A 13892-nucleotide genomic window follows, 5' to 3' on the forward strand; every position below is an offset into this window, starting at 1 on the left:
CATGCATATTTTTAACGATTCGAAACACGTTCCTTATCTCGAGTGAACAACGATCGGTGCAGGCAGCCCACTATCGTTCCACTTCCATATTGTCCTCCATGTATCGATACTATCACTGTTTGAACCATAAGTACCACAAAATAAAATCACTGAGCTTAAAAGAAACCCAGTGAGGTTACAAAGAGTAACACTAGGAGATGTGGTTGTCGGGTATTGTTTGCATTAATACGGAAAATACGAGTTGCATCAGCAGCATGTTATGAACAGCTTTGTGAGTCGATATATAGCTTGTTTATGATGAGGTGTTTTCACACCATCACATTGTTTTTTTGAGGATGTGTTATTTAACATTCTGGTTTCAAGACAAATAAGGTGAGCATTAACATCTTTGTGTCTTTGCTACGTCTGGAAAATCTGTCTTCTTGTGTAGTTTGTATAATATGATGCTGGTTGAAGTATTGTTTTATGTAGCCATCCTAGCTATCCCTGACGAAGGGTATTAGCACCCGAAATGCATTGGGTTTTAACAACTGAACTGTTATTTCAACAGTCTACATCGACCTGTATATTGACGGCTTATTAAATGTGAAGCAGCATTTGTACAGCATTTCAACCAAAAAAATTGTTGATTATTGGTGATAATTGGTTTTCATGTCATGAATAAATGATGTATTATAGCAGACACATTTTGTTTAGTTAAAAAAAAAACCTTTGTGAAATACTTGTTGAAATTGCCCTATGGGCCTTCCAGTAGTGCGCTGCGGTTTTAGTCAACCTTAAAGTTTTCTAGTTCTATTCTAGGATAGTAGGATTACCACAGTACATTGCACCCACACACACAGCCCACAGAGCCCAAGTTTAGTGTTGCCACGGACTTCTGCCATCTTAAAACTGCCAAAAGTGGGTAGGGTTGGCCCCAGGAACTTTTACCCCATTGGTTAGTGTAGGAAAGTACCACCTTGCCTGGCATGTTACCCCCATATTTCACTGTATACAGGGAGTGCAGAATTATTAGGCAAATGAGTATTTTGACCACATCATCCTCTTTATGCATGTTGTCTGACTCCAAGCTGTATAGGCTTGAAAGCCTACTACCAATTAAGCATATTAGGTGATGTGCATCTCTGTAATGAGAAGGGGTGTGGTCTAATGACATCAACACCCTATATCAGGTGTGCATAATTATTAGGCAACTTCCTTTCCTTTGGCAAAATGGGTCAAAAGAAGGACTTGACAGGCTCAGAAAAGTAAAAAAAAGAGATATCTTGCAGAGGGATGCAGCACTCTTAAAATTGCAAAGCTTCTGAAGCGTGATCATCGAACAATCAAGCGTTTCATTCAAAATAGTCAACAGGGTCGCAAGAAGCGTGTGGAAAAACCAAGGCGCAAAATAACTGCCCATGAACTGAGAAAAGTCAAGCGTGCAGCTGCCACGATGCCACTTGCCACCAGTTTGGCCATATTTCAGAGCTGCAACATCACTGGAGTGCCCAAAAGCACAAAGTGTGCAATACTCAGAGACATGGCCAAGGTAAGAAAGGCTGAAAGACGACCACCACTGAACAAGACACACAAGCTGAAACGTCAAGACTGGGCCAAGAAATATCTCAAGACTGATTTTTCTAAGGTTTTATGGACTGATGAAATGAGAGTGAGTCTTGATGGGCCAGATGGATGGGCCCGTGGCTGGATTGGTAAAGGGCAGAGAGCTCCAGTCCGACTCAGACGCCAGCAAGGTGGAGGTGGAGTACTGGTTTGGGCTGGTATCATCAAAGATGAGCTTGTGGGGCCTTTTCGGGTTGAGGATGGAGTCAAGCTCAACTCCCAGTCCTACTGCCAGTTCCTGGAAGACACCTTCTTCAAGCAGTGGTACAGGAAGAAGTCTGCATCCTTCAAGAAAAACATGATTTTCATGCAGGACAATGCTCCATCACACGCGTCCAAGTACTCCACAGCGTGGCTGGCAAGAAAGGGTATAAAAGAAGGAAATCTAATGACATGGCCTCCTTGTTCACCTGATCTGAACCCCATTGAGAACCTGTGGTCCATCATCAAATGTGAGATTTACAAGGAGGGAAAACAGTACACCTCTCTGAACAGTGTCTGGGAGGCTGTGGTTGCTGCTGCACGCAATGTTGATGGTGAACAGATCAAAACACTGACAGAATCCATGGATGGCAGGCTTTTGAGTGTCCTTGCAAAGAAAGGTGGGTATATTGGTCATGGATTTGTTTTTGAATGTCAGAAATGTATATTTGTGAATGTTGAGATGTTATATTGGTTTCACTGGTAATAATAAATAATTGAAATGGGTATATATTTTTTTTTGTTAAGTTGCCTAATAATTATGCACAGTGATAGTCACCTGCACACACAGATATCCCCCTAACATAGCTAAAACTAAAAACAAACTAAAAACTACTTCCAAAAATATTCAGCTTTGATATTAATGAGTTTTTTGGGTTCATTGAGAACATGGTTGTTGTTCAATAATAAAATTAATCCTCAAAAATACAACTTGCCTAATAATTCTGCACTCCCTGTATATGTTGTTTTAGTGTATGTGTCACTGGGACCCTGCCAGCCAGGGCCACAGTGCTCATAAGTGTGCCCTGTATGTGTTCCCTGTGTGATGACTAACTGTCTCACTGAGGCTCTGCTAATCAGAACCTCAGTGGTTATGCTCTCTCTTTACTTTCTAAATTGTCACTAACAGGCTAGTGACGAATTTCACCAATTCACATTGGCATACTGGAACACCCTTATAATTCCCTAGTATATGGTACTGAGGTACCCAGGGTATTGGGGTTCCAGGAGATCCCTATGGGCTGCAGCATTTCTTTTGCCACCCATAGGGAGCTCTGACAATTCTTACACAGGCCTGCCACTGCAGCCTGAGTGAAATAACGTCCACGTTATTTCACAGCCATTTACCACTGCACTTAAGTAACTTATAAGTCACCTATATGTCTAACCTTTACCTGGTAAAGGTTGGGTTCTAAGTTACTTAGTGTGTGGGCACCCTGGCACTAGCCAAGGTGCCCCCACATCATTCAGGGCAAATTCCCCGGACTTTGTGAGTGCGGGGACACCATTACACGCATGCACTATACATAGGTCACTACCTATGTATAGCGTCACAATGGTAACTCCGAACATGGCCATGTAACATGTCTAAGATCATGGAATTGTCACCTCAAATGGCATTGGGGAGACAATTCCATGATCCCTTGAGTCTCTAGCACAGACCCGAGTACTGCCAAACTACCTTTCCCGGGGTTTCACTGCAGCTGCTGCTGCCAACCCCTCAGACAGGTTTCTGCCCTCCTGGGGTCCAGCCAGGCTTGGCCCAGGAAGGCAGAACAAAGGACTTCCTCAGAGAGAGGGTGTTACACCCTCTCCCTTTGGAAAAAGGTGTTAGGGCTGGGGAGGAGTAGCCTCCCCCAGCCTCTGGAAATGCTTTGATGGGCACAGATGGTGCCCATCTCTGCATAAGCCAGTCTACACCGGTTCAGGGATCCCCCAGCCCTGCTCTGGCGCAAAACTGGACAAAGGAAAGGGGAGTGACCACTCCCCTGACCTGCACCTCCCAGGGGAGGTGCCCAGAGCTCCTCCAGTGTGCTCCAGACCTCTGCCATCTTGGAAACAGAGGTGCTGCTGGCACACTGGACTCCTCTGAGTGGCCAGTGCCAGCAGGTGACGTCAGAGACTCCTTCTGATAGGCTCTTACCTGTGTTGCTAGCCTATCCTCCTTCTTATGTAGCCAAACCTCCTTTTCTGGCTATTTAGGGTCTCGGCTTTGGGGAATTCTGTAGATACCGAATGAAAGAGCTCATCAGAGTTCCTCTGCATCTCCCTCTTCACCTTCTGCCAAAGGATCGACCGCTGACTGCTCAGGACGCCTGCAAAACCGCAACAAAGTAGCAAAGACGACTACTGCAACCTTGTATCGCTTCATCCTGCCGGCTTTCTTGACTGTTTCCTGGTGGTGCATGCTCTGGGGGTAGCCTGCCTCCTTCTTGCACCAGGAGCTCTGAAGAAATCTCCAGTGGGTCGACGGAATCTTCCCCCTACAACCGCAGGCAACAAAAGACTTCATCATCGGTCCTCTGGGTCCCCTCTCAGCACGACGAGCGTGGTCCCTGGAACTCACCAACTCTGTCCAAGTGACTCCCACAGTCCAGTGACTCTTCAGTCCATGTTTGGTGGAGGTAAGTCCTTGCCTCCCCACGCTATACTGCATTGCTGGGTACCGCGTGATTTGCAGCTGCTCCGGCTCCTGTGCACTCTTCCAGGATTTCCTTCGTGCACAGCCAAGCCTGGGTCCCCGATACTCTAACCTGCAGTGCACAACCTTCTGAGTTGTCCTCCGGCGTCGTGGGACTCTCTTTTGTGACTCTGGGTGGACTCCGGTTCACTCCTCTTCTAAGTGCCTGTTCCGGTACTTCTGCGGGTGCTGCCTGCTTCTGTGAGGGCTCCCTGACTTGCTGGGCGACCCCTCTGTCTCCTCATCCAAGCGACATCCTGGTTCCTCCTGGGCCACAGCAGCACCCAAAACCCTAACCGCGACCCTTGCAGCCAGCAAGGCTTGTTTGCAGTCTTTCTGCGTGGGAACACCTCTGCAAGCTTCTTCACAACGTGGAACATCCATCCTCCAAAGGGGAAGTTCCTAGTCCACTTCGTTCTTGCAGAAACCAAAGCTTCTTCCATCCGGTGGCAGCTTCTTTGCAACCTCAGCTGGCATTTCCTGGGCATCTGCCCACTCTTGACATTGTCGCGACTCTTGGAATTGGTCCCCTTGTTTCACAGGTACTCAGGTCCGGAAATCCACTGTTGTTGCTTTGCTGGTGTTGGTTTTCCTTGCAGAATCCCCCTATCATGACTTCTGTGCTCTCTGGGGGTTATAGGTCCACTTTACACCTACTTTTCAGGGTCTTGGGGGGGTGCTATTTTTCTAACCCTCACTGTTTTCTTCCAGTCCCAGCGACCCTCTACAAGCTCACATAGGTTTGGGGTCCATTCGTGGTTCGCATTCCACTTTTGGAGAATATGGTTTGTGTTGCCCCTATACCTATGTGCTCCCATTGCAATATACTATAACTTTACATTGTTTGCATTACTTCCTTTTGCTATTACTGCATATTTTTGGTATTCTGTACATATATCTTGTGTATATTTGGCATCCTCATACTGAGGGTACTCACTGACATACTTTTGGCATATTGTCATAAAAATAAAGTACCTTTATTTTTAGTATATCTGTGTATTGTGTTTTCTTATGATATTGTGCAGATGACACCAGTGGTATAGTAGGAGCTTTGCATGTCTCCTAGTTCAGCCTAAGCTGCTCTGCTATAGCTACCTTCTATCAGCCTAAGCTGCTAGAAACACCTCTTTTACACTAATAAGGGATAACTGGACCTGGTACAGAGTGTAAGTACCCCTTGGTACCCACTACAAGCCAGGCCAGCCTCCTACAGTTAGAGCATGCCCTGAAGTCATTCCCACCCACTAGCTTGTGCCAGGCAAATTTGTGTCACCTTCAGACACCCACTTGAGAAATTTCCTACACCTGAGGAAGATCAGAAGAGGACTGAATCTGCTATATACAACATGAGAAGAGCCCTGGACAACTGGACCTTCTCTCTCTTGAACCCAAGGCAAAGAAATTCACTCCAAGTGTCATACGACTCACCTCCTGTTAAAACTACAGGGACACAACAAGCTACAAGAGGCCTTTTCCTGCAACTACCCAGCTGACCAGTGTTGACTGGAACTAGACCAGACCCTCCAGTTTGGCCTTTGCCTGATACACTGATTCTTTAAGTACCTCCCCTGGTTTCCGGGTGGCTTTAGAAGTGTAGTCCAATGGCGGATTGGGACTTGAAGGACTATCATCAGACAGTTAAATCTTTGATGAGGATAAACCGGTTTGGTGTATTAAACTCGTGCTCCATCATGGTCAGCGTCAAATTGTGCCTAGGTCCCGGTCTATGGCGACCATTGACTGTTATTGGCACTTTATGCTTCATGGCGCTATACCTGCTTCAAACTTTATAAATGCATATCTTAAATTCATCTTATTGGATTTTTGTCACTTTGGTGTCCTTTTATTTATTTAATTGTACTCTATTTTTTTAATTCTGTTTGAGATGTTTATTATTTTGCATTTCTAATTTATTTCTGTTTTGGTACTACATACTGTAGGAAAGTAACATCTTGCCTGGCATGTTACCCCTCTTTTTTTACATGTATGTAAGTTTGTTTTTGCCTGTCTCACTGGGATCCTGCTAGCCAGGACCCCAGTGCTCATAGTTTGTGGCCTGAATGTGTGTATCTGTGTAGAGACTAACTGTGTCACTGAGGCTCTGCTAACCAGAACCTCAGTGCTTATGCTCTCTCTGCCTTTAAATTTGTCACTATAGGCTAGTGACCACTTTTACCAATTTCAATTGGCACCCTGGAACACCCTTATAATTCCCTAGTATACGGTACCTAGGTATCCAGGGTATTTGGGTTCCAGGAGATCCCTCTGGGTTGCAGCATTTCTTTTGCAACCCATAGGGAGCTCAGACAAATCTTTACACATGACTGCCACTGCAGCCTCAGTGAAATAACGCACACATTATTTCACAGCCATTTTCACTGCACTTAAGTCACTTATAAGTCACCTATATACCTAACCTTCACTTTCTGAAGGTTAGGTGCAAAGTTACTAAGTGTGAGGGCACCCTTGCACTAGCAAAGGTGCCCCCACATAGTTCAGGGCCATTTTCCTGGACTTTGTGAGTGCGGGGACACAATTACATGCGTGCACTACATATAGGTCAATACCTATATGTAGCTTTACAATAGTAACTCCGAATATGGCCATGCAACATGTCCCCCCCATGCCAAATCTGGTATTGGGGTGTCAATCTCATGCATCCCCGGGGCTCCACTATGGACCCCGGGTACTGCCAAACCAGCTCTCTGGGGTTTTCTCTGCAGCTACCGCTGCTGCCACCCCACAGTTCCTCTGCACCTCTCTCTTCGACTTCTGCCAATGATCGACCACTGACTGCTTCAGGACGCCTGCAAAACTGCAACAAAGTAGCAAGAAGACTACCAGCGACATTGTAGCACCTAATCCTGCCGGCTTTCTCAACTGTTTCCTGGTGGTGCATGCTTTGGGGGCTGCCTGCCTTCATCCTGCACTCGAAGCAACAAAGAAATCTCCAGTGGGTTGACGGAATCTTCCCCCTGCTTCAGAAGGCACCAAACTTCAGCGTCACGGTACACTGGGACCCCTCTCATCCTGATGAGCGTGGCCCCTGGAACACAAGTGGTGGACCCAAGTGACCCAGACTGTCCAGTGGTCCAACTGTCCAAATTTGGAGGAGGTAAGTCCTTGCTTCCCCTCCCTAGACAGTACTCCTGTGCACTGCGTGAACTGCAGCTACAAGGGCTTCTGTGCACATTTCCACAGAATCCTTCATGCACAGCCAAGCCTAGGTCCCCAGCAATCTGTCCTGCGATGCTCAGCTCCCTGAGTTGATCTCCGGCTTCATGGGACCCTCTTTTGCAGTGTTGAGATGACCGCTGTGTTCAGACTTCTTGAACCCATGTTGAAGTACTTCTGCGGGTGCTACCTTCTTGTGCGTGGGCTCTCTATGTTGCTGAGGGCCCCCTCTGTCTCCTCTCCCAAGTGGTGACATCCTGGTACTTCCTAGGTCCGGGCAGCACCCTTTTTCTTCTACCGCAACTATTGCAGCTAGCAAGGTGTGTTTGTGGTATTTTGCCAAGGAAATACTGTGCATCCTCCAGCACTCCGTGGGACATCTTCTGCATGAAGGAGAAGTTCTTAACATCTTCTGTTGTTGCAGAATCTTCAGCTTCTTCCATCCGGAGGCAGCAGTTTTGCACCTTTATCCGGGGTTTAGTGGGCTCCTGCCCCCCTGGACACTTTCACAACTCTTGGACTTGGTCCCCTTCCTCTGTAGGTCCTCAGGTCCAGGAATCCGTCTTCAGTGCTTTGCAGTCTGTTGTGGTCTTTGCAAAATCCTCTATCACGACTTTAGTGTGTTTCTGGGGAAATAGTAGTACTTTACTCCTACTTTCCAGGGCCTTGGGGTGGGGTATCTTGGACACCCTTAGTGTTTTCTTACACTCCCAGCGACCCTCCATTCACTACACTAGCCTAGGGGTCCATTCGTGGTTCGCATTCCAATTTCTTAGAATATGGTTTGTGTTGCCCCTAGGCCTATTGCATCCTATTGTATTCTACAGTGTTTGCACTACTTTCTGACTGTTTTACTTACCTGATTTTGGTTTGTGTGTATATTTTGTGTATTTTACTTACCTTCTAAGGGAGTATATCCTCTGAGATATTTTTGGCACATTGTCATTAAAATAAAGTACCTTTATATTTAGTAACCCTGAGTATTGTGTTTCTTATGATATAGTACCTATATGATATAAGTAGTATAGTAGGAGCTTTGCATGTCTCCTAGTTCAGCCTAGGCTGCTCTGCTATAGCCACCTCTATCAGCCTAAGCTGCTAGAACACCACTAATCTACTAATATGGGATAACTGGACCTAGCACAAGGTGTAAGTACCATTGGTACCCACTATAAGCCAGGCCAGCCTCCTACACATACATACTTTACACACTGCCCTAAGTGAACACTGTCTGCTATGTGCCATAGCTGCAAGGGGCTTCAGCTCTGGTTAATTTAGTGACTTTGAGTGTTCAGACTGACTAGAGTTGTGCTAATTCCTTGAGGTACGTAGTCACCCACATCAATAATAATTACATTTCTTACATATACTGACTAGGAGAAGAAGTAGTCTTAGAGGCAATAATACAGTTAAAAGCAGGAATAATGTTTTTTTGAGAATGAAAATTAAGTAACGATAACAGGAGCTGCAGGCAGAATAGATTTAGTATGCTAACTGCAATTATTAGAAGCAATACAGGTTTATGGTCCGTACAGTATCATGTAATAAGTACATGGATGTACAGTTCTGTGGCTAGGATCAACTCAAAGTTCTTATGACTGCAGTAAATACAAAATACCAGATTTTGCCTAGAGTAGTATGACCCCAACTGATATTTTTTGTTGTTTTACAAATGCATGATGCGTCATTGTTTACTTCAAATTGCTTGCATCGTCTGTTTCCATATTTGTGAGTATGTGCACAAATAAATTGCATATTGTTTAATTTCAATCCTGCATTAGATTTAAAAAAAAAAAAAGTACTACAATGTTGTAACGGTGGTAGTTATCACTATAAAGGTCTGAATGACATAACACACATTGTGGTTCACGATTAATAAAATGGAACAGATATAAAAATACTATTAAAATTAAACGATTCTGGTCAAACTTGGAATGTGGGTCTAGCAGGTTATTCTGACCAGCAGCTTGCATTAATAATTTCTTTTGTCTCAAATGAATACCCTCCATAAGATCACATTGACTATGTCCCGCTTGTGTTACAACCTATCTCAAACTCACACCAACTATATATCCATATTTAAATTAATACTTTGACCAGAGTAAATTACATTCTTCTTTGGGCTAACATTAAAACCTTCACCTGACTCACATTAATACTTGCACCTGGCTCACATTAATGTGCTCTCCTTACAAAGGCAAGCCTGTCTGCGCCCGTCCGCACCTGGACCGCACCCAGCGCCAGGAACCCTGGATCTTTGTTAAACCACCCCCTGGACTGCCTCTGTTACAACTCCGAGACCCTCCTCCGCCTCACACCAGACGTCTCAGCAACTGCTGCACCATCTCCCCCAAGGACACCCATGGCCCTTTCACCTGCAGGAACTGCAACTTCAGTGCCAGCCTCAACAAGCCGAACTTACTCTCTGCACACAAAGATACCAACAACCTCCACAACCCCATCAACTGCCTGCTCCTGAACATCCGCTCCCTCCACAAACACGCCACCGAACTCTGGGACTTGATTGACACCACCTGACTGGACATCGCCTTCCTTACCAAGACCTGGACCAACCCCACCTCAAGTCCCTCGCCATTCCCGACGGTCATAGCATCCTAAGGAGGGACCGGCCCTTCCCCCCCGGGCAGAGGACTCACCATCGTACACAAGTCCTCACTACATGTCAAGGCCGTCCCAAGAGAACACTGCACCACCATGGAACACCTTCACTTCCTGGTCCACTTCAACCACAACTTCTTCATCCACGGCACCCTGATGTACAGGCCACCCGGCCCCCGCCCAGCTTTCATAGATAACGTCATAGACATCGCTACTCCCCCCTCAGGCCCTGGTGTCAGTCGACTACCTCCTCCTCAGAGACCTGAATTTCCACTTCGAGGACCGCACCAACCCAAACACCAGTGCTCTACTCAACAACCTCAGCCTCAGACAGCTGGTCTCTGCACCCACACACATCGCAGGACACACACTGGACTCCATCTTCACCTCAAGCAACTGGATCAACATCAAGACCATCTCCACCCCAGACTGGACCGACCACCGCTGTATACACTTCACAATCACAGCACCCAGCAGCCGCACCCGCTCCTCCAGGACCTCCTACAGAAAATGGAACAAAATCACCAACAAGCAACTCACCTCATCGCTTGGCAAATCCCTCCCTCCGACGATGCCAACACAGCAGAGCGCAATCTCAACGCATGGATCACCGAATGTGTTGGCACTCTACCCCCTCTCCGGCTGACATAGGCCAAACGCGTACCTAAAAAAACGCCAGCTGCTTCACCACGAACTCCGAGAATCAAAGCGTACCCGCAGGCGTTTGGAGAAAAAATGGAAGGAACAGCCAAATCAGCAGCAAAGACCTCGCCTCATTCAGAGCCACAACCGCCGCCCACAGACGAAAAATCAAGAATGCAAGGAAGGATGCACTCCGGGAGCAAATCAAGTCCTCCGCACACAAGTCTAAGGAACTCTTCTTAGTCATCAACGAGTTCACAGATCCCCCCCTCCAAAGCCACCAGCATCCCCCCCGTCACAGGACCTCTGCGACAAACTTGCCTCCTTTTTCCACCACAAGATCCAGGACATCTACAACAGCTTCCTCCCTGAAAATCCTGGCACCGGACCCTGTGACTGACCCACCACCCCGGAGCCCACCCAGACCATCCACAGCTGGTCCACGCTCACCACAGACGAAACAGTCAACATCATGAACAGCACCCACACAGGAGCCCCCTCGGGCCCCTGCCCGCACCACATATACATCAGGACCAGCGCATCCATTGCCCCGAGCTCCGTAACACAATCAACTGCTCCATCAACACAGGCACCTTCCCCAAAGACTGGAGACACGCCGAAATATGCCCTCTCCTGAACAAACCTTTGGCCGACCCATCAGAACTAAAGAATTTCCGGCCCATCTCACTGCTACCCTACCCCACCAAAGTACTGGAGAAAGCATCAATGCACAACTATGGAATTTCATTGAAGCTACAACTCCCTGGACAGCTCCCAGTCCGGCTTCCACAGCATGGAGACAGCCTTACTGGCAGCGACCGACGACATTCGATTACTCCTAGATCACGGCCACACCACAGTAACTCAGCAGCATTTGACACGGTCTGCCACAGCTCTCTGCGCACCAGACTCCACAACATATGAATCCGCCGAAGAGCCCTGGAATAGATCCACTCCTTCCTCTCCAGGGGGACGTAGAGGGTCAGACTCCTGCCCTACACTTCCAGACCACAGGAGTCAACTATGGAGTTCCCCAAGGATCCTCACTTAGACCCACACTGTTCAACATATACATGTCCCCTCTTGCTGCCATCGTCAGAAGTCACAGTATGAACATATTGTCATATGCTTAAGACACACAACTCATTTCCCTCATCGAAGACTCTGACACAGCCAAAAGGAACATCCACTCAGGAATGGAAGCCGTCGCCACCTGGATGACAGAAAGCTGCCTCAAACTCAACTCTGACAAGACTGAGCTCATCATCTTCAGAAACACCACCCCAGCTTGGGACGACTACTGGTGGCCCACATCCCTCAGTGCCCCCTGCATTGACTGAGCATGCTCACAACTTAGGAATCATCCTCAACTCCTCCCTATCCATAACCCACCAGGTAAACTCTGTCTGCTGGCACACACTCCGCAAACTTGAGAAGATCTTCAGATGGATCCCAGCAGACTGTCACAGGACAGTCACCCACGCCTTAGTCACTAGCCGGCTCGACTATGGCAACACCCTGTACGTCGGCACCTCAACTAGGAACATCAAAAAACTTCAACTCATCCAGGATGCTGCCGCCAGACTCATTCTGGACCTCCCACGCCAACAACACATCTCTCAACACCTGAGGACCCTCCACTGTTTCAGGGTTGCTAAGCGAATCACCTTCAAGCTTCTCACCCACAGGTGCAAGGCCATACACAATGTAGGACCAGCCTGTCTGAACCACAGTGTATCATTCCATACCCCGCCAGATCCCTCTGCTCTGCCCAGATGGCCCTGGCACCCTTCCCTTGCATCCACAAAACCACCGCCAGAGGACGATCTTTCACCTACACTGCAGCAAAGAGCTGGAACAACCTCCCACTGCACCTCAGACAAAGCCCGTCGCTCACCATCTTCAGGAAGAACCTTAAGACATGGATCTTCAGATGAGATCCCTACCCTCCCGCCAGCGCCTTGAGGCTCTCACAGGTGAGTAGCTGTGCTTTACAAACATTGACAGATCAATTGCACATATTAGTGCATGCTCTCTGGCCCACATTCATGAACATACCCATCTCTCATGAAAACATTCACCTGACGCTTATTAACTCCATCAACTGGACCACATTAACACACATTTTTTAAAAATGTGTCTGTATATTTTTTAGAAGGTATTTGTTTTTCTAGCGTTAGTACTCAAAACACTCACCTTCCCACACCCAGACACTTTTATCACGGCTGCAGGTGGCCAGCAGGCTACCTGAGGGGGCCCAGGCCACAGATTTCACCTCATTTTCGTGTCCTTCTAGTGTGGTGATGCACTGCCGGAGAGAGGACAATGAAAGTGAAAAGCTATGCCTTACAGACATGACATCTCGCAAAATCTTTATGGACGCTTTTCAAAAAATTACTCACCTCAAAGTCTGACTGGTTCTTCTTCCAGATGCAGGTGGTGGCATCAAAACTTGCTGAGGCCAGATAATTGCCACAAGGTGACCAAGCAACCTTCCTGATGGTCCTCTGGTGACCTTGAGCAAGTACTGACTTGCAAACCCAGGCATCACCTGTCAAGAAAGAAAATAGGGACAGCGCAAATGCAGTGTCAGCATCAGGGAAAGCATATTTGACTTTTTACAGGAATCCAGCAATGTGCCTTGCTTGTCCTATTTTACCCCAGCTATGCAGACCTCCTCCAGCAGTGCCGACACGGGCTCCGGGAGCTTTCTCACAATCTCAGCAGTGTCTGGTCACTGCAGAAGAACCTGAGAAGGTTCAGCATCGTCCATTAGTGGTGTGTTAGTGATAAAAGGCTCCACCCAATGAACCTTTCCCCCCATCAAAACCATACGATTGTTGTAAAGTGTCAGCTTCATCATAAAATTGTTCTCTTAGTGTGTGAGTCTTTCAACAGTGCCCAGTGGGTGTCAAAGGCCTCTAGGAATGATTATTAGTCCTATTTGACTCCAAAACATTGGGCTTCCAAGTGGATAACTATGGTACAGAACCCCATCCAAGACAGCTTTCTCCAGCAGTACCTTATGAGGGCTCTGGGGGCTTGAATAGTGCAAGACGCCTCCAGCAGTGACTTCCTTGGTGTGAGTTTCTTTCAACAATTCCTCACCACCAAAAGCACATCAGCGGCAGTGGCCAGATAGTATTACAAGGTCTTTCAGCTGTGTTATTCATAGTAAATCTATGGGAAA

General features: G+C 47.2%; 1 protein-coding gene across 3 annotated transcripts in view; it reads right to left on the bottom strand.

The window, feature by feature from the left end:
- Positions 1–13892, bottom strand: part of CIAO1 (cytosolic iron-sulfur assembly component 1) — a 184555-nt gene that overhangs the window by 96334 nt on the left and 74329 nt on the right. For all 3 annotated transcript variants that reach the window (XM_069214416.1, XM_069214417.1, XM_069214418.1), the window contains 2 exons: positions 13105–13253; positions 12899–13010 (listed from right to left, as the gene is read on the bottom strand). In XM_069214416.1, the coding sequence (XP_069070517.1) occupies positions 12899–13010; positions 13105–13253 (261 nt within the window). The remainder of the gene's footprint in view (positions 1–12898; positions 13011–13104; positions 13254–13892) is intronic.

Source organism: Pleurodeles waltl, chromosome 11, assembly GCF_031143425.1.
Source record: "Pleurodeles waltl isolate 20211129_DDA chromosome 11, aPleWal1.hap1.20221129, whole genome shotgun sequence".
NCBI lineage: Eukaryota > Metazoa > Chordata > Amphibia > Caudata > Salamandridae > Pleurodeles > Pleurodeles waltl.